General features: G+C 39.2%; 1 protein-coding gene across 8 annotated transcripts in view; it reads left to right on the forward strand.

Annotated features, from left to right (window-relative positions):
• diaph2 (diaphanous-related formin 2) overlaps positions 1–19,321 on the forward strand; it is a 494,681-nt gene that overhangs the window by 435,588 nt on the left and 39,772 nt on the right. For 7 of the 8 annotated variants that reach the window (XM_051128238.1, XM_051128239.1, XM_051128240.1 and 4 more), the window contains 2 exons: positions 8,276–8,368; positions 11,091–11,141. In XM_051128238.1, coding sequence (XP_050984195.1) covers positions 8,276–8,368; positions 11,091–11,141 — 144 coding nt within the window. The remainder of the gene's footprint in view (positions 1–8,275; positions 8,369–11,090; positions 11,142–19,321) is intronic. The other variant, XM_051128243.1, reaches the window with a different exon arrangement.

Raw genomic sequence — 19,321 nt, forward strand, 5'->3', positions numbered from 1 at the left:
AAGAATGCCACGTTACATCCCAGAGCCCGCTGGTTCCCAAGCATAAGCAAATTCCACTCAGGAAATCTTGGAGCGCGCGACTGCTGGCATTGTGAATTTTTTTGTCATTACCTTGAAAGACGCCAACAAGGGCGCCAAGCTTATCTGCTGTAGTGCATCAATTCTAATAAATAACCGCATATTAGCTTGTGCCGTATCAGCAGCCAGATGCCCGTGTGCCTTAAGGCGATGATAGCATGGCGAATTTTGCCATCAGTCTGGCCAGAGACGCGTTAGCCGCCTCTAAATATCTAACGTGCGAGGAGCGAAGTCATTGATTTATGGAGATAAGCATCTGTGTAAGTCATGGTGACATCCAGCAAGCCCGCCATATTCCCATTAATGTGTTCCCGTCTGACTCCACGTTCTGAAATGAAGAGATAGAGAGGTTGTGATTATTCTACGATAATATGTTCATTTTCATCTCCTTTGGAGAATATTTCCGTCTTCAAATATATGTCATTTTTTTCCCTCTTAAATAAATTTCTCCTTTTTGTAATGCTGTTTTGTGTAGCCATCCCTAATTAGGGTAGCACTAAATGTCCTAATCACTTTAAGCCTCTTTAACTTAATTTAGCCCACTCTCCCTCAGGTCATAGCAGAAATGAGCGGATACATCTGAGGAACCCTCCACCGCCAGCACCCTCCCCGCTCTCCGAGCGCACATTCACGCTGTTGCATGTCATTAATTTACAGCCATGGGTGGTCTACATTCTGATAATTCCTCGTCAAGAGTTCGGACCAGGAGAGCCACTCCGCAGTCACTCAAAAATAATTAAGCTCGCCGCGCAGAGCCCGGACACCGTGTTTTCAAAGCCCAAATCCTCAGAGAAGAAAATTAATGACGGGTTTTGGAAAGGACAACAACGGTGCTTGAAACACAGGTGTTTTGTTTGTCATACATAGGGATTACAGTAAGACAGTGATCTCTTTGTCTCGTCCCTTACGAGATACAGTAAGTGCCGGACTCGCCGGATGATTTATGAAGTGTATTCTCAGATAAGCCTGGCTCATGTGGTCTGTGATCTCAGCAAGCAGATGGCAAGGAGAGCAGGGAACAATCACTAAGCATCACCAACCTGATAAACCACTGTGGAGATTCATTAGCATACGGAAAGATGGCAAGAAAAATGTGGAGCACGTACGACAGATCTCAGCTATCTTTTATTTCTCCTTGTGAGCAGAATATGCAAATAGCTCGGCCTCTCAAAAGCCAGGCCTGCTGTATGATAGTCTATTCCTGGAGTTTACACTTTAGCCTTTCTCTCTGCTCTGTCATTTTCCTCCTCCCGAAACAAGCATGTCTGACATCCTCTAATGCAGAGCCATACAGCATCCATCCACTTTATTTTTGTTTTCGTTTCTTTATTTATTCATGCATGCAGCTGTCCGGGGCACAGAGGCTAGAGATTTCTGTCTCTGCGACGCTTGCAAAATAGCCACCGCATCTGATCCACTTTCATCTACTCCCAATCAACCGCCACGAACGAGGGTCGCCACGGACGTAACCTGGGTGGAGTAGTTATCTGCTCTGGCCACCTCTAAACGCCAGTCTCATTGGTCCCCTTGTCCACTCCTCATTGTCTAAAGGCCCAGACCCCTCGGCGCCTATGTGAACTCGAAGAGGGAGCGCCCACTCAAGGAGGGGATGTGTGAGCATCCCTAATTAAATTACACACAGACATAAGTGGGTTTTCACATCAAGCTGTTCCAGCAAAACGCTCCAAAATGCCTGTCTGGTGCCACATCCATCTTCTTCATTACTCCCGAGTCCGGGCTCATTCTCTCGGAGTGCTTTGGTGCTCTCACTCCAGAAGGCCAGCTGACAGGTCACGGTGTCATATCTCGTGTCAGATCCTCCAGAGAGACAGCACCTCATAACAGGTGCGAGGCTGGAAGCGGCAGGACTGTTGACTGCTGCTAATGCACTCTAGTGGCTGCGGTGAAAGGGAATCTCTCTGACAAAGAGTGGCGGGAGGGAAACAAGTCCAAGATGCACCTGGCTCCTCGACGCAGGGCTTTGTTCGCGACGTATGCGCAAGGTTAATTGCACAGGTGCCTTTCTCCAGGGTGACAGATAGATTAACATGTTTTCCAAAAACGCTGAAGGACGAGGAGGGACAGAGATGGTGAAGGCTACTCATAATTTTCAAGCAGGGAGCTTTAAGATGCTTTTTAGCTTCTATTAATGTGGAAATGAGAGCTGGGGGTCTGTGGCTGTAGGCCGGTCACTGGGAGGACACAGTAATAGATATTATGTCCTCTGGATGGATCTTTGTTGTTTAGATTTAAGAGGCAAAAGTTTTGTGTGTTTTAGCCTCCCTGGAGCAATCGTCTTTATGATAATCAACAGAAAATGAGTTCCTAATCGATCTTCCTTGTTTTTGTTCAACGCCATGGACAGAAAGCAGGTTGAATTTATGAACAGGGATTGTTGACACTGCTGCATAATTGCTATTCACTAAAAAATAAGCAAAAAAGCATTTTTCACTAAGAAATTACTAGTAAATTTCACAAACAATTGCATTTATACATAATCTGAAAGCTGAATAAATAACCCTTCCGTTGATGTATGGTTTGTTAGGATAGGACAATATTTGGCAGAGATGCAACTGTTTGAAAACTGGAATCTGAGGGTGCAAAAAAAATCTGAATGCTGAGAAAATCATTCTTACCAATGTATATTACTAATCAAAAATTAAGTTTTGATATATTTACGGTAGTAAATTTACAAAATATTTTTATGGAACATGATCTTTAATATCCTAATGATTTTTGGCATGAAATAAAAATCATTTTGACCATACAATATATTTTTGGCTATTGCTACAAATATACCCGTGCTACTTAAGACTGGTTTTGTGGTCCAGGGTCACAACTGTGATATTTTGAAGTAAAAGTATTTTCTTCATACTGTAATAATCGTATTTCGATAAAAAAACATAGTTGAAAATTGTTTTACAATATTATAGCACAATTTATAATGTGTCAAATAGAGATGTAGTGAACTTTACAGAATTTCTTTCCTTCTGTGTAAACAGAAATGCATATGTGTATATATTTCTTGTCTCACTGGCTGGGTTTTCACCCACATATATTATAAAAGATGGGAGATTAAATTAGATACGTGCACTAAAAATGTATAAACCCTTTTTAAACCAGAAGAAAACATTATGATCGAACTATGATCGAAACATTTACAGTTCTTTAGTGACACATAATAAAACAGCCACAGTGGCTACAGTTTCCATTTAAAATGATTTACGTTGATTTTAGGTGTTTTCTTGTAACATAAATGAACAGCTTAGCTAAAACATAGCTACTAATCTCAGTTTTTCAGTAGTCATACTGCTTCAGTTTGCTTGTTTATAGAAATTTATGTTCTTTAATGCTGTTATTTGACAGGCAGTTCAGTGACATGAAAGACTTCTGGCTTTTTTAAGTGCCTCTGTTCTGTAACTTGCGTTAATGTATGATGAATACATCATCGTAACCTTTTATCCTCAGCCCGCCTCAGTCTTAAACAGACTGAACTCTGGTCATGCAGCAGATAAAAACAGTTTCTGCTTCTGTTAAAGAAAACTGTTTCTGCTTCTGTTAACACTCTGGTGTATGAGGCGATTTCACATACACCATAATCTCCTAATCCTGATGATTTACTGCAAAGTCAGTGTTCTAGCAAAGCTCAGTTACATATACAGCGGCACACAAGCTTTACTAGATGCGTGGCGTCGATACCGGCTACGAGAAAGGAAGAGAGCGAGAGTGCGAGGCCAGGCGTGCACGTGCATACGTTGTAGAAATAATTAAATGTCAGCCAGTCCGCTCCGTCGAGTGTCTCGCTGGGGGTTTTACGACCTGCGCAGTCTCGCTTCGGCAGCCCTTCTCCATGACTCCTCCATGAGTCCTCCAGATGTTGTGATGCCGCACTTGCACACACACTATGAGAATACACAAGTTTGTGTTTTAACACACTAACCCTTCTCCCCCACTGCTTTTTCGTACTCGTTGTGACACTTGACTTTGTTTCTTTCCTCCCCCGTTTCTCTCCCCCTGTGCTGTGGAAGATAAGCTCCTACCCTCTGCCAGGGTGCTTGTTGGGGAAGCTAATCTGATGTGTGAAGTTCACAAATCTGGCAGAGGGCTGTGCTTGTTATCCCCTAATTAAAAATGTGATAGTGCACCCATACATATATTGGAGAGACTGAACAGGGCCCCAAGGCATTCTGGTACATTTGGCAGAAGCCTGAGGGGCAGAGAACCACCTGATACTCAGACAGTAAAAAGATAGGTAGCAGTACAGGGACAGACAACAGAGGAGGTACAGATACCGAGTTCGCTTTATGTTCCTGAAGTTAGTTGTCTGAAACAACAAATTTTTATTTTTTGCAAATAAGCCCAGGTAGTATGACTAAACATTTGAGCATTTTGAAACACTGCGTTTTATCTCATATAAACATGTATATATGTAACTTGTATCTTAATAATTATATATGTTTTTTTCTGATATGGCCTAAACTTTAACCAGAAGCAGAATTTAGTTCATCAAAACATTTCCAAAGTGTTTTTTATGCAAGGAAAATTGTTTCATATTTTATATGCATCAATACAGTAATAAATATGAATAATAATAAGCAGTATTATTTATAATATAAGAGTTTATTTTTAGTATTGCACCTGCAGATGGTGTCTTTTTTAAGTAAATAGAATCAGTCACTGAACCAATTTATTTAAACACTGATTCAGGAATAAAAACGTGACTTATGAGTGAGTCACTGAATCATTCACTGAACAAATTCATTTGAACAACCTGATTCTTTCATGCATGAAACATGTGACTGTCTTTATGAGTTCAGGTAACCGATTCATTTAAAAACACTGATTCATTTAAGGATGAAATTAGAGATTGTTTTTATGAGTGAGTAGAATTCTGCTATTCTGATTCATTCAGAAACTAAACACCACAGAGAAGCTAAACAGAATTTCTCTGTCATTGTTTGAAATTATTTTTATTGTCAGAGAAAAAACTGCACAAAAATATTGTGTATAAAATGTAAGATGCTCATTGATAAACTTATGTTTATTGAAATGCTGTTTAAAAAGCTATATTTTATTTTCAAAATCACACAAAACAAAACAACAACAAAAAGGCAGTGTTCAGTCAACCGATTTATTTAAAACACTGATTCATTCAAGAACAAAACTATAAAACATTTTTATGATTGAGTTGCTGAATCATGCTGTTATTTTGATTTATTCAGAAACTAAACAACACCACAGAAAACCTCAACTGAATCACTCTGGAATTATATTTATTGTCACAGCAAAAACTGCACAAAAACATTGTGTATTAAATGTGAGATACTTGAACTGCTGTTTAAAAAGCAGTATATTTATTTTTTTCAAAATGACACAAAACAAAAAGGCACAGTATTTTTTGTTAATCTTAGTTATCTTTAAATGTGTTCCTTGAATAATATTGCATCAAAAACCTGACTTATGAGTGAGTCATTGAATCTGAACCGATTAATTTCTTTCTTTGAGTTTAGTCAACCGATTCATATAAAAACACTGATTTATTCAAGGACAAAACTAGAGACTGTTTTTATGAGTGAGTTGCTGAATCATTCTACTATCCTGATTCATTAAGAAACTAAACAACACCACAGAGAAGTTCAGTGGAACTTTCTGTGGTGTTGTCTGGAATTATTTTCATTGACAGAGCAAAAAAACATTGTGTAAAAAATGTAAGATACTCATTGTTAACCTCTTGTTTATTCAAACTGCTCTTTAAAAAGCAATGTATTTGTCCAAATGACACAAAACAAAAACCACAGTGTTGTTGGTTAATCTTAGAGTTAGCTTTAAATGCATTCCTTGAATAATATTGCATCAGACATCTTCTGTTTTCCAGTTGTTTGGTTCTTTTAATAGATTCTCTGCTTTTAATGCGTCTCGCACTGATGAGACCGAGAAATAATGTAGACCACATGCTCTGGCAGTTCCTCTCAGATCCATGTGGAGAGATCAAGAGTCCAGCTGCTTCTTGTGGAAGCATGGCCCAACAGGACATTGTTAATGGAGCAGTCATGGGTCGCCTGGGAGCATGTTTCCCGTTTTAGTAATTTTGCTTTCTCGTGTCTGAGATCCTCTGAACCCAGCCTTCCCAGCTCTCCTGTCCTGGACATTGCAGATGATGAATTGTGTTACAGTTAAGCAAGCAAGAAGTAGGACAAATTGATCAAAGTGTCAGGTGCCCCTTGTGATGTCTAGGTCTCCAAAACGAAGGAAATGAGGGAGCTGTCGAGAAGTTTCCGGAATCGCGGTGCCGCTAATAAATGTTTACCTGCCCCCTGAACACCCAGCTTGGGCACCAGATGGATGTGGACGTGTTTTGGGGACGCAAACTTTGGGATGCAGCTACTTTAGGAACTGTCATTGCTTTCAGAAGGACGACGGCACACTTGGTGGAAGGAGCCTGTGAGATGCACGTCCTGGTTTAGACCAATGAGCAAAGCTATCAGCCAAGGTGTTGAAGAGCAATTAGAGATAAGCCATGCTTGTTCTGCTCTGGTTTGTTCTGGAACAGCTAGTTTAATTAGCTTGATTTAATCTAGGTGGCTATTAAACACAGCACACTGCGTGAACCCCTTCTTTGATTTTTCAGTAAGGGTCTCGAGTATAAACCGATACAGTAGAAGTCGGGCTTGAAAAGAACATGAAATATTTTCGTTTTATCCCACTGCTACTGTTTGTTTATTCTTTTTAATCGCAATATTTTGCCTTTGTTTAATGTGTACATTTGTATTTCTGCTGGTACTTCCAGTTGAAAATGCACTTGTGCGGTTCTGCCTCAGTGTAGCGAGTGTGTGGCATTTTCTGAAATTAATTATGTAGCCGTGTCAACTTTCTTCCTCTTTATAAATTCAATTTGCTGACTGTCATCGACTTTGAATGCGCGAGGAAACAAAAGATTGATTAACACGCCTGAAACTGCTGCCTAAAGCTACCGGCGTCTCCGCCACAGACGTTTTCTCTCTGCCAAGGCAGACGTCGAAATCTCAACCCATTCGCTAAATATTTCCACAGAACGGCTCGATCATGTACACAAAAGAATTGATGAAACGATCCCACACGCAACAATAAGTCACCGTAATGATTCTAGTTTAAAATAATGCCTCTGCTGGACCACTATGATATAGTGGGGACCCTCAGTCTCATTAATGCTGGGTAAAGATAGATGACCCAGATAAAAGACCAAAAGATTATTTCTGAACCCCATCGTTGACCGATGCTTTAGATGTTCTGTGCCCACGCAAGAAAAAATTACTAATGGAAGTCAAGGTAATGCACAACACTGAGTTGTGGAACAATGTGACTGCATGTTAAGGAATGGGGAACAAATTAAATGTTATTTAAAATATTTATTATTAATTATTTAATCACATTTTTGATTAATAGCATTTTTAAATCTAATATTTAAATATTATTCAATAATATCTTAATATTACTATATTTAAATCAGTAAAATTGTTACAAAACATTGTTTAATTTTGTATTTATACAACTGATAGAGTATCATAACGACCTGTTGACTTTATAACATCACATTGCGAGGGTCACCATATTTTTGGTCAACTAACCAAAAATGGTCAACATCAATTAAATGGGTCTCTTATTCATCCATATTTTGTTCAGATAAATTAATAAATTCAAAATTTGACTTTTTCTCCCTTGGATTTGTCCTTGCACCGAGTGAGCCGCACGTCTCATTGTCTTTTAGAAGTCAAACCCGGTTTGCCGTGGAGACGCGTTGCACTTCGGTGGCATGACCATTTTCGAGGCACATCCCACTGTCATCGAACAATGATAAAAAGCCCCCGTATTGACCGGCTCCACACTAAATCTTGGTAAAGAGCACTTAGCTCCCCTGTGCAAGCCGCAGAGCGAATACCTGTCAATGGCCATCAGTGAACACTTTCATCCTCTGGCTCCTCTCCATATGTTAGCCGCCGCCTGGAAGCGTTCGTGCATTTAGGGAGCCGCGCTGTTCACTTTACCCTCTGCCCCATTTGCCTTGCCTTATTGCTGTTCTGTTTTGGTTTTTCCTTTTACTCCCACGCTTGCTTTTTTATAGCCTGACCACATGTGTGGATTTGTGTATGTGAGTTGGAGTTTATGTGAAGGTGTCGTACATGAAACTGAGCTCTGACAGGCAACTTTGTCCTCTTTACAGAAGGTGACGAGACGGGCGTGATGGACAGCCTGATGGAGGCCTTGCAGTCTGGAGCAGCCTTCCGTGACCGCAGGAAACGAACCCCACGCAACGGTAAGACTGCTTATACCTTTGCATTTCTCGATGCCTTTAAATAGTTTTAGAACAGTTTACCTACAAATTAAATTTTTTTATATGTACTCACGAAACTGCATGACCTTTTTTGCATGAAACACAAATGGAGTTTTGAAATATGTATCTCTTGTTGGTGGTGGTGTTGTTTTTAATGCAGTTACAAAAAATGTTCACTAGAGCTTTTTGCTTTGAAAAGGACACAAAAGCACCATAAAAGTATATCCAGTCTCTGTCTGTTTTTCAAATAAACCTGTTGTGTGGCTTCAGGAGACTTATATAATGCAATATTCATATGAACCACTTTTATGATACTTTAATGGTGCTGTTGCATACTTTTCAAAATATGAAAGCATTTCATAAGCTTAGTAATTGCTTTGAAAAAAAAAAAAAAAACAAGTGTACTACTGTTCAGTGGTTTGGGGTTGGTATTTTTTATTTGCATGTGTACAGTGCCTTGCGAAAGTATTCATACCCCTTCTTTTTCTTCACATTTTGTTATGTTGCAGCCTTATGTTAAACTGTTTTAAATTACTTTTTCCCCACAACAATCTACACTCCATACACCTTAATGACAAAGCACGAAAGGTTTGTAACAACTCTGCAAATTTATTAGAAATAAAAAAAGTAAATGATTCCATTGCATAAGTATTCATACCCTTATCTGGGACAGTTTAAATTTAGCTCAGGAGCTTTCATATCGCTTGTAGATGTTACCACACTTTGAGTGAAGTTAACCTGTAGCAAATTCATTTGAATGAGTATGAATTTGGAAAGGCGCATACCAATCAATAAAAATCACATATTTCTGGGGAAACCTGAAAATGTCTGCTAGCCCCCATCCAAGCTGACAGAGCTTGAGAGGTAAAGAGGTGAGGAGAAGAATTTTTGGCAATTGCCAAATGTTGATGTGCAAAACTTGTTGCGTCATGCCCGAAAAACTTGAGGCTGTAAATGTGCCTTAACTAAGAACTAAGTTAAGGGTATGAATACTTATGAAATGTACTTATTTCAGTGTTTTATTTTTAATAAATTTGCAAAGTTGTCACATAACTGTTTTGTGATTTGTCGTTATGATATATGGAGTGTAGACTGATGTGGAAAAAAAGTAATTTAAAGCAGTTTAACATAAGGCTGCAATATAAAATTTAAAAGGGGTATGAATACTTTTGCAAGGCACTGTACAGTAATACAGTAAAAACTGTAATATTGTGAAAAATTATTGCAATTTAAAATAACTATTTTCTATAATATCATTTAAAACGTATTTTTTTCTTGTGAAGGCAATGCTGTATTTTCGGCAGCCACACTGCAGTCTTCATAAATACAATTCTAATATCTACCTGAAAACAGTTGTGCTACCTAATATTTTTGTGAAAAATCTTGATCAATATAATGCATTTAAAAAAATGTATTTAAAAAAAAAAACTTTTTTGGAAAAAACCATACTAATCCCAAACTTTTAAACGGTAGTGTATATTATTTTGTTTGGTGCTAGTTAAAGTTCCTTTACAACGTAAAACCCAAAGTAACACTTGTAAAATTTGGCTCAGTTTATTGCCCTTTCTGTAGGGCTCCGAAACTGTTTTCATACTGGATTCATTGCCACATTACCATTCATAAGTCACTGATTACAGAAATTGATTGTAGACTCTAGGTCCTTGGAGAATGGTTTAACATAATCTTAATGTTAACGTATTCCATCCTGCCATGATGAATCGCTCTGACCCAAGGGAGGAGAAGCGGACCACCTGCTGTAGGTGCTACGTTGAATTGAAATGCCAAGGACGGGCAGACAAGTGTCTATAACTGCTGTAGCTTTCCAGAACAACCTCGTACGATGGCCCCAATAAGTCAGTCTTTTCCCAAAGTCTTTGTCCATGCATGCTTACAGTGCATAAACCCGCTTGTGTCATTAGAAATTCTCCTGGGATGCAGTAAGATATATGTTGTGTACAGACTGACAAAAAAAAAGCCTCAGCATCATTAGAAAAGCCAGATAAGAAAAACATGCCAAAAGACATCAGGAGGAAATGCATGGGGAAACTTTAGATCGCCACATCACTGTACCTAATCTCCATATACCAGCATGCTCAGCAGCACTGATTTGTCCCTGCACTGTTTTTCTGGCTCGTCTTACAAAAAAAAAGTTCTTCCCATGATCCCCTGTGTCAGCGCGGAGGTCTAATAAGAGGGCATGAATAAGTAAGGTGTCATGCTGTATCAAACCTGTCTCCCACTCAGCGGGGCTGCGAGGCCCCCAAGCGCTGCCCCCTGACAGAGCCTGCCAACCAGCCAGCGCCAGGAAGTGAGAGCCGCATGCTCAGAGCTCACCTACTCCATCCAGCTCTGTGGCCCAGTCTCCCTGACATCTGTTTGAATAAGACTGACATTTAGGAGAGAAAAGAGTGTGTAGATTAAACCTCACCAGTGCTCTTTCTCTCTCTCTCTTCTGTCTCATACTCTGTCTCTCTCTCTCGCCGCTCGCTTTCTAGTGTCGAGTGTCGCTCTTCCTCTCTCTCTTTCTCTTTCAGCCTCTCTCTTTTTCTGATGAGTGTGTGGGCTGAGGTTTGACAACACTGAGAGTTTCAGAGTGGATAATTGGTTACGAACTCCTGAAATACCTCTTGTTTGACGTCTCTCCCTCTTTTTCTCTTTCTCTCTCTTTTTCTGTCTGTCAATTTCCACTTCGTCATTGTTGCAGGTGATCAAAGCCCTTCCTGTTCTGCACCTCGGTGGCCGGGTGCTAACCATGGTAACAAAATGAACCTATGTTTACCCCACTCGCCCTGCTGTTCTTCCTGTAACACTTGCTTATTGCCCGGACTTGAAAAATGTTTTGGTTGCACTCTAAACAAACTATACCGAGCTCCACAACTGGATGTGTAAGTTAGAAGATAGCTTTCCCTTTTAGGCTTTGTTCAGACTGGCTGCCTGAAATCAGATTTTTTTTTTTTCTCATTTTCAACTCACATACATTTTAATTGATTGCAGTTTGAGTATCAGAATCTGATTGTTATTAACTGAAAACATATTAATATGCAAATTTTGGAAATCTTTTAGCCTGATCAGATATATAACAATGCAAAATGCATTAATTAGTTTAGATCCATCTTTGTCACAGAATCTCAACACAGAGCCAATAAAACACAGCCAAAATTGTTATGCAGATTAACCACTCAATAACAAGTGAAAATTGCAAGTAATATGTGACCCTGGACCACAAAACCAGTCATAAGTAGCAAGGGTATATTTGTAGCAATAGCCAACAATACATTGTATGGGTCAAAATTCGATTATGCCAAAAATCATTAAGATATTAGGTAAAGATCATGTCCCATGAAACATGAAAGTATTTTGTAAATTCCCTACAATAAATATATCAAAACCTAAGTAATATGCATTGCTAAGAACTTTATTTGGACAACTTTAAAGGCATTTTTTTTTTTAGCATCATCAGAATACAGATTTTCAAATACCAAAAATTTTCCTATCCTAACAAAATGTAAACAAATTGACCGTTATGACTGGTTTTGTGCTCCAGGGTCACATAAAAATAAAGAGGCTTTTAAAGATGACTTTTACAGTTGTTTGTGATTTACTTGATAAGGATTTAAGAAAAAAAAAAAGTTTCTTCAACCTTACAAAGAAATTTAAGAGCTTACCATAACTAAAAAAAAAAAACCCTTGGAGTTATAAGATTTTATTAATTTACATTACTTTTCCAGGTCTAGAGAAAATAAAATAAAATATTTTAATACTTGTTTTGTCTTATTTAAAAAAAAAATGTGTCATCTTGAAGCCCTCTAATGGGCCCTAGCCCTCTACTTGAGAACCCCTGGTATAGTCATTTTATGTTAACGTGCAAAAATATGACGTATTATGGGTAAATAGCTAAAATGAGTGAACTTGGATGTATCTGTAGAAGATAATTAATGATGGGCATGAGCAGCGGGAACAGTTGTCTAAACTGTCTGATTTAATTTCTTTATCGGCAACATGTCGGTGTGTTTAAAGAGTAAATTAGAAAAATAAATCTGATTTGAGTGCAGAGTAAACAAAGCCAACAAGACTTCCATCAGTGCATTGATTTGAGCATTATCTAAAAGATAGCGATGGGTTGTTTTCTTCGCATATATTAGGTAAGATTAATTTAGAGGAAATTAACTTTTCATCCAGTAGTTGGAGCTCAGGCTAGTTTCTTCTGTTTCCAGCCATCCTCCAGTAGATGACCTAACTAGCGCACCCTTGCAGTGATAAAGCATGGCAGCACGTCCACGCCTGTGAAAGGCGAATAGAAATGATCTGTCTGAAGGCTCATTGCTTTCTTTAATTCCCATTCAAGGATTTTTTCCCTCTCTTTACTCTTCCTGTAAAGCTTGCCATTCTGTTTAAGTGTCATCCCATGCACAGAGCACCAAAATGCTCACTTTTTAATGGATTCTAGCCTTTCGTTGCCCTGTCCTACTTTAGAACTGCTATGACAGAGCTTTATTGCACACACAGTGTGTGGGTCTATAAAGCGTGTGTATGCCAGTTTCTTATATTCTATATGCCTGAAATGACTTGTTAATGTGTGCACGACTCAGAATCCCCTCACCATTATGCTTTGCACGCCTGTGCATGGCACCGCTACAGAAATGCCTGTGAAAAGCATATTCAGTACCACACTGAGCCCTTTGGTGAATATGTACATTATTTATGATGTCAGTGAATGTGTTTTATCTTGTAGCTTTCTGCTGTTTTACTGATATGCTACATGAACCATTTGGAATATATTAGTGTGAATTCAACGTCTGGATCAGCGGGGTTTGTACATGTCATAATGCTCTCGGGCTCCAGATTCAGTGACATGATCCTGAGTGTAGCTAGAATGTCTTTTGTAGGAATCAGCATTTGTCTCTGTTTTTAAGAGGAATAACTTCAACTCTCTATCCGAACGTAGGCAACAGAATAGATCATCAATATCATCAGCATTTTTTATGATAGAACTTTAGTAATTAGTGTGCATTTGTGCACCTACAGAGTTACGCTACACTGCAAATCCATTGATATCAATGGAAATAATGCACTGTAAAGACAAAGAGGAAAACGCAGCTGTCTGTGGTCCAATTCACTGTATTCCCACTTTATTTAAATACTGAACGGCTCGTTCCACACCCTCATGAATGAGCTAAGCCATTTTTTCTGAGTGTTTTAGTATAAAGTGGTAGTAAGATACAACACGCAAGTGTCTCTGCTGAACTTATTCTTAGCTTCTAACTCAATCACTGGCGAGTGAAATCTAACAATTTATTAACTTAAAGCTGAAGACAACATTAATTAGACATGCAATGGATTTTCTCGCAATGTAAGTATCTTTGCATGAATTGATTTAATGATCTAAGACACTTTACTTTAAAGCACTTTTGTATTTGCATATGTAAAAAAGGATATTTGAGGACAAGCATCTGCTTTAAAGGTATAGTTCACCAAAAAATGAAAATTCTGTCATTAATTACTCACCCTCTTGTCATTCCAAACCTGTAAGACCTTTGTTCATCTTTGAAACACAAATTAAGATATTTTTGACCCAGCATAGACAGCAACACAACTACCATGTTCAAGGCCCAGAAAGGTAGTAAGGACATTGTTAAAATAGTCCACATGACATCAGTGGTTCAACCATAATATCGTGAAGCTATGAGAATACTTTTTGTGCGAAAACAAAAATAACAACATTATCCGACAGCTTCTTTTCTACTGTGTCAGTCTTTGCCAGAAGGGTCAGAAAGCCCTCAGATTTCATCAAAAATATCTTAATTCGTTCTCAGAAGATGAACGAAGGTCTTACAGGTTTGGAGTAATTAATGACAGAATTTTCATTTTTGCCTGACACTTCAACACTTTGTGGAAGCCTGTGTTGGAGAAGCTACTTTAAAACTGTAGCTTACCAATTTAGAAGCTACTTTTTTGTAGTTAAAGGGATAGTTCACCCAAAAGTATGTTGTTTGGACCCCAGTGACCTCAGAATACTTTCTTTTATGTTCCGCAGAAGAAGAAAAAGGTTTGGAATGACATGATGATTAGGAAATGATGACATAATTGTCATTTTTGGCTGAGCTACTCGTTTAAAATACAGCTTTAGATGAGCAGAATCCTTAAACACAATAGCATCTCCAGCCAAATGATTTAATGATTGTCATTTAGCATTTGCAGTATAGTTGCATTAATCATGCATGTAACAATAAAGAAACCAGCCAAACATGACAAAACGCTAAGCTTACAAGTTCTACTAATTAGGCTCTGAAGCATTGGTGCATTGATGTAGGTCAGCGTGCTACAGCCTTAGGGCAGCAGACTGCCTTTTAACTTGGGTAACATGGTAACAGGACCATGAGCATGCAGCCATTTCAGCTCCAAATCAGACCCAAGCACTGTGCCAGTAGAGATACGGTAAATAGGTAATCCATTTTAAATAGTGTCACCAATTTAAAACTCAGGGGATGAAAAAGAGGTCTGAAAGACCGATTTAATGCAGGGTCCCTGGTCAGATCTGACCTATATTTTGCTATTAGGTTTTCTAAATGCTGTCAGCTTTGCTCACAAAAAAGTATAACAAAGATGCATTGGCTTACACAATAGCATGAATTGACTCGTAGCACATTGTGTGACTTTTCCGCAGGTTAATGGCCTTCAGTTGTTGCTTTGATGTGGAGTGTGCAGTCATCAAGTGCATGTATTCTTGTGTGGACACTCAAGTTGTTTTTTCTTGTTTGTTTGTTTGTTCCATTCTAAGTCTTGAGATGTTATTCTTTGCACTGATATGGCAAATACGGTTTTCCTAGTCGTTACATCCAGTGCATTTATAAACTTTTGTTGGTGGCTTTATTTATTTATTTATTTATTTATTTTTGCTTGTGTTAAGGTCCTGTACTGATCTCAGAGGTAGTAACCTTAAAAGTGGTATTTTGTGATGAAGGCTTCCGCTGGTCCACTCTACACTAAAAATCTTCTGTTTGAATGCCAAGGGTACTCTAAGAGATTGTTGGATAGAGACAGGTAGCTGCTCATACATCCTTGGCATCGATTTTTCTGGTCACAGATGAAAGCCACAGGCTGAGTAGCTCTTTCATATGGGGCATCCCAAAAGGCACATCAATCAGATTTCGGAGGGAGACAATTTTATTTATTTACTGCCTTTCCAAGTCATTAAAATCTCTAACCTTCCCTTCCTGGGCTTTCACCTTCATTCTTTCGTCCATCAAAAGTTTCCCTGGGTTCAGGGATCCCTGTATGACTTTGATTCGTGGAGAAATGGCTTATTAAAAACAGATGCGGCGATATAACGCGTGCCAGGGTTATGGGATTTGAACCCCAGTGTCTGTTCTGCCCCTGGTCTACTAGTTAATTCGCTCAGGCAGAGGAGAAAGTGAGCCTTGTATGTTTAATGAAGATTAAATTACCTATTTTCAGTCATGAAATTTTAAAGGCAGAAAAGGGATGAATCTGTGAAGTAGCAAATGAGAAAGACAGTAGAGAATACGAAAGCCGGACAAAGATTAAGTTTTTTTTCCGTTCTCCTTCCCTTCCCTTCCCCTGTCACATAGTAAATGATCTCTCCATAATTTGTTCCTTACCTCTGCCTCTTAATGAAGCAAGACCATTTTTTCTGTGTTTCCTCCTTGTCTTTTCCCCCATTGTTTTTGCTGTCACTGCTGCTTCCTTGCAGTATTGACAAGAAACACATCCTTTGTTACCGCAATAATTAATCGGTGTTATCATATTACAAACCCCAAACTGTGATTGTAAATCCCTGAGCAATTAATCCCTGATCCCTTCGCTTCCTCTTTACACGCACCGAACCAACCACCTACACATTTTATCTTCACTCTCACACCCACAGCCGTTAGATAGTAGTGTTGCCTGTAACACTTTTCGCCTGACAGCTAAGATCCCCACTTCCCCAAACCTCAAGCATTCCACTTCAGGGTGTTGATAGATGTTATTCATGTAGCTCACCCCAGGGCACTCCTGCAGGAAGAAGGGCTAACGTGATTTGCTCAGGGCTGAAGGGACCAGAGGGTAGTGCACTCGGCGATGGCGTGGATGACTTAGTAGATCCCAGATATCAATAAGGAGACGTGCTGCACAGTGACGCTTTCGCCAGACTTATCACCTGCTTGTGACAGATAAGAATATTTTTCTTCAGAAGAAAGGGTGGAGCCGTGCAGAACGGGGATGAGGGCCTGAAAGCCCGTGGAAGAAGGGTGGGGAAAAGTTTAAATCTAAAAGTGAAGATGCGTTCTGTCAAAGTTTAGATGGATGGAGAGGATCATACGACCCTGTGAGGGTCATCTGTCGGTGCAGGTGAGGAACCACGATAGAGATAAAGATGAGGATTTTATGTAGCGTTTGAACAACCACAGCGTATATCTGATGGGAGGTTTTATCGAGGCACTTAAACAAGCTGACCGTGTGACACACATCCATTCTTAAAGAATAAATCAGATCTTGGTAAAATGCTACAGTCCTGCGTGGCTCCTTTCTCCTTCCGTCAATGCGTGTCGGCCTGAGCCATTTGATTTCCAACAAGAGCCTTTCGACCTCTAAAGTCTGCTAAAAAGAAACTGGCGACTGCTTGTTACCCTCACACTGAGCGCACAGCGCTGGCCGCGGATTCGAGGAGCTCACACTCTGTGTGTGTGCGAAGAAGGCCAGGTCGGCTCCCGGCGACAGCCCTTTCAGGAGGAAGTCAATTGCACAGCACCATAAAGGACCTCGGGCTCGGCCGCTTTTGTCCACTGCCTTCTCCCCCAGCATGAGGGGAGCTCCAACTGATGCGAGTAGAGACCAAGACTAAAACGTAGGCCAAAAAAAGCATTCTGGTGTCACCTTTACTTTGCTACTCTAAAGGCTTTTAGTCTTTAAGGGTTTGTGTTTTGTTTTTACTTACTTCTTTTACTCGCTTGCATGAAGTGGAAAAAAATGGCCCTTATGAAAGGTCACCTTAAGTGCTAATTGTCAATACTGGATCAATTTGCCAGAGCAAATATCCCTCAGCAGCGCATAATTGAGAGTTTGATCTGATTTTAGCCTTGCATATTTTCACTACGGAATTGATTTCACTCCCGGCTTGAGATGTTCTTAATATAGTCATAACTCACTTCGGGGAAAAAGTGAAAGCTGTATCTCTCAAATCAGACCCAATGAGCTTTTTAAACACAGCCCTCACTTCTCCCATCCTTAAAATATTGGTTTGATAATACTCTGAAGGGACGTCCACAGTCGAAAACCTCAGCAGAGTGAATTAAGCCGTAGTCATGATGAATTGGAGCGGGAGCGCTCCAATAACGATCAGCGTAGGCCTAAATAAAGCAGCGTTCAGCAGGAATTCACCTCTGCTAGAGGAGAATAAAGGACAATGCTAGCTTTTAATGCCATTTTTGGTGGCACACCCCACAATTTAACAGTGTGAGGTGTCTATTACCGCAGACAAATAGCGGCGGAAGAGCGTCTGCGTTTGTGTGTCCTTACTATCTGGGATCTGTCAGGCGCTGCAATGGGAATGAATATTTTACCTTTCCATTTGCAGAGGTGGATGCGTGTAATAAGTAGGTATGGAGAATTATGGGAGTGGGTAGGCAGCTAGTGCTCTTTTCACAGGGTTTGACTCGTGCACAACACCCTACCAGAACACACGTCCGTGTTTGATGAATCAATAGCAGCGTCTACATGCCATAGGCAGTGAATCAGTAGCAATTTGACTGAATTACCGTCAAAGTACTGTACACTGTTTTATACTTCAGTATAGAAGCTCTTCTGTTATGCTTTGTATGAGAAATGTATTTATTCAAAATGATGTAGCCTAAGGGAGAGGAAAAAATATACTTTCTGAAGCTCAAATGTAGAGTTGGGCAGTCAAGCTCAGTATCGTGGAGAGAAGTCATTAACTAATAAACAGCTCAGCGCTGTGAAACACTATATATGAAGATACTCCAGAGACGCACTCTTGTCTGCTCTAATGTGACCTGTCACAGCTGAATGTAGAGTAAGTCTCTGCTAACTGTCCTGCTGGAACGGCCTTGCGTATGTACACTGCAGTGTGAGTGGGGGTGGGGGGGGGGGTGTCCTGCAGAGCTGAAGCACAGTCTGTGCTCCACACTGCCCCTGGTGTATTCTGCTGTGCATTGCACTATTATTTTGAGTCTTGCTGCAGTTATTTGAGTGGTGGATTTAAAGAGAATCTGCATCTTATACACCCATAGTTTCATTACAATAACTTTTTGATTAAAACTCCTTTTTATATGTTTGCATGATTATTTTAAAATCAAAAAGGAAGGGTTTTGTTTTACAATAAGTCTTGATTTGTTAACAGTAAATGCATTACATATGAAATAACAATGAACAACAATTTTTAACAGCGTTGGTAACACTTTACAATAAGGCGTTATTTGTTAACATTAGTTAATGTATTAACTAGCATGAATGAACAATTGAAAATGCATTTATTACACTATTTATTAATCTTTGTTAATGTTAGTTAATAAAAATACTTTGTTCATTGTTCATGTTAGTTCACAGTGCATTGACCAGTGTTAACACACACAACTTGTGGTTTTAATAATGCATTACTAAATGCTGAAATTAACATTAACTAAGATTAATAAATGCTGTAGAAATATTGTTAGTTTTAGTTCATGTTAACTAATGAACCTTATTGTAAAATGTTACCGCAGCATTTTTATTCATCTAGGTTAATGGTAATTTCTAAAATGTATTAATGATTATTGGAAATTCATGTTTGTTCATAATAACAGTAGCTAATTTTAATATATGCAACTGAAATGTTAAAAGTGCATTAGTAGATGTAGAAAGTAATACTAACCAAAATTACTAAATGCTTTAATAGTATTATTCCTGTGTTTAGCATTGTTTTTTTAATTTTAGTTTAAT

The sequence above is a fragment of the Labeo rohita genome, chromosome 14 (assembly GCF_022985175.1).
Source record: "Labeo rohita strain BAU-BD-2019 chromosome 14, IGBB_LRoh.1.0, whole genome shotgun sequence".
Classification (NCBI taxonomy): domain Eukaryota; kingdom Metazoa; phylum Chordata; class Actinopteri; order Cypriniformes; family Cyprinidae; genus Labeo; species Labeo rohita.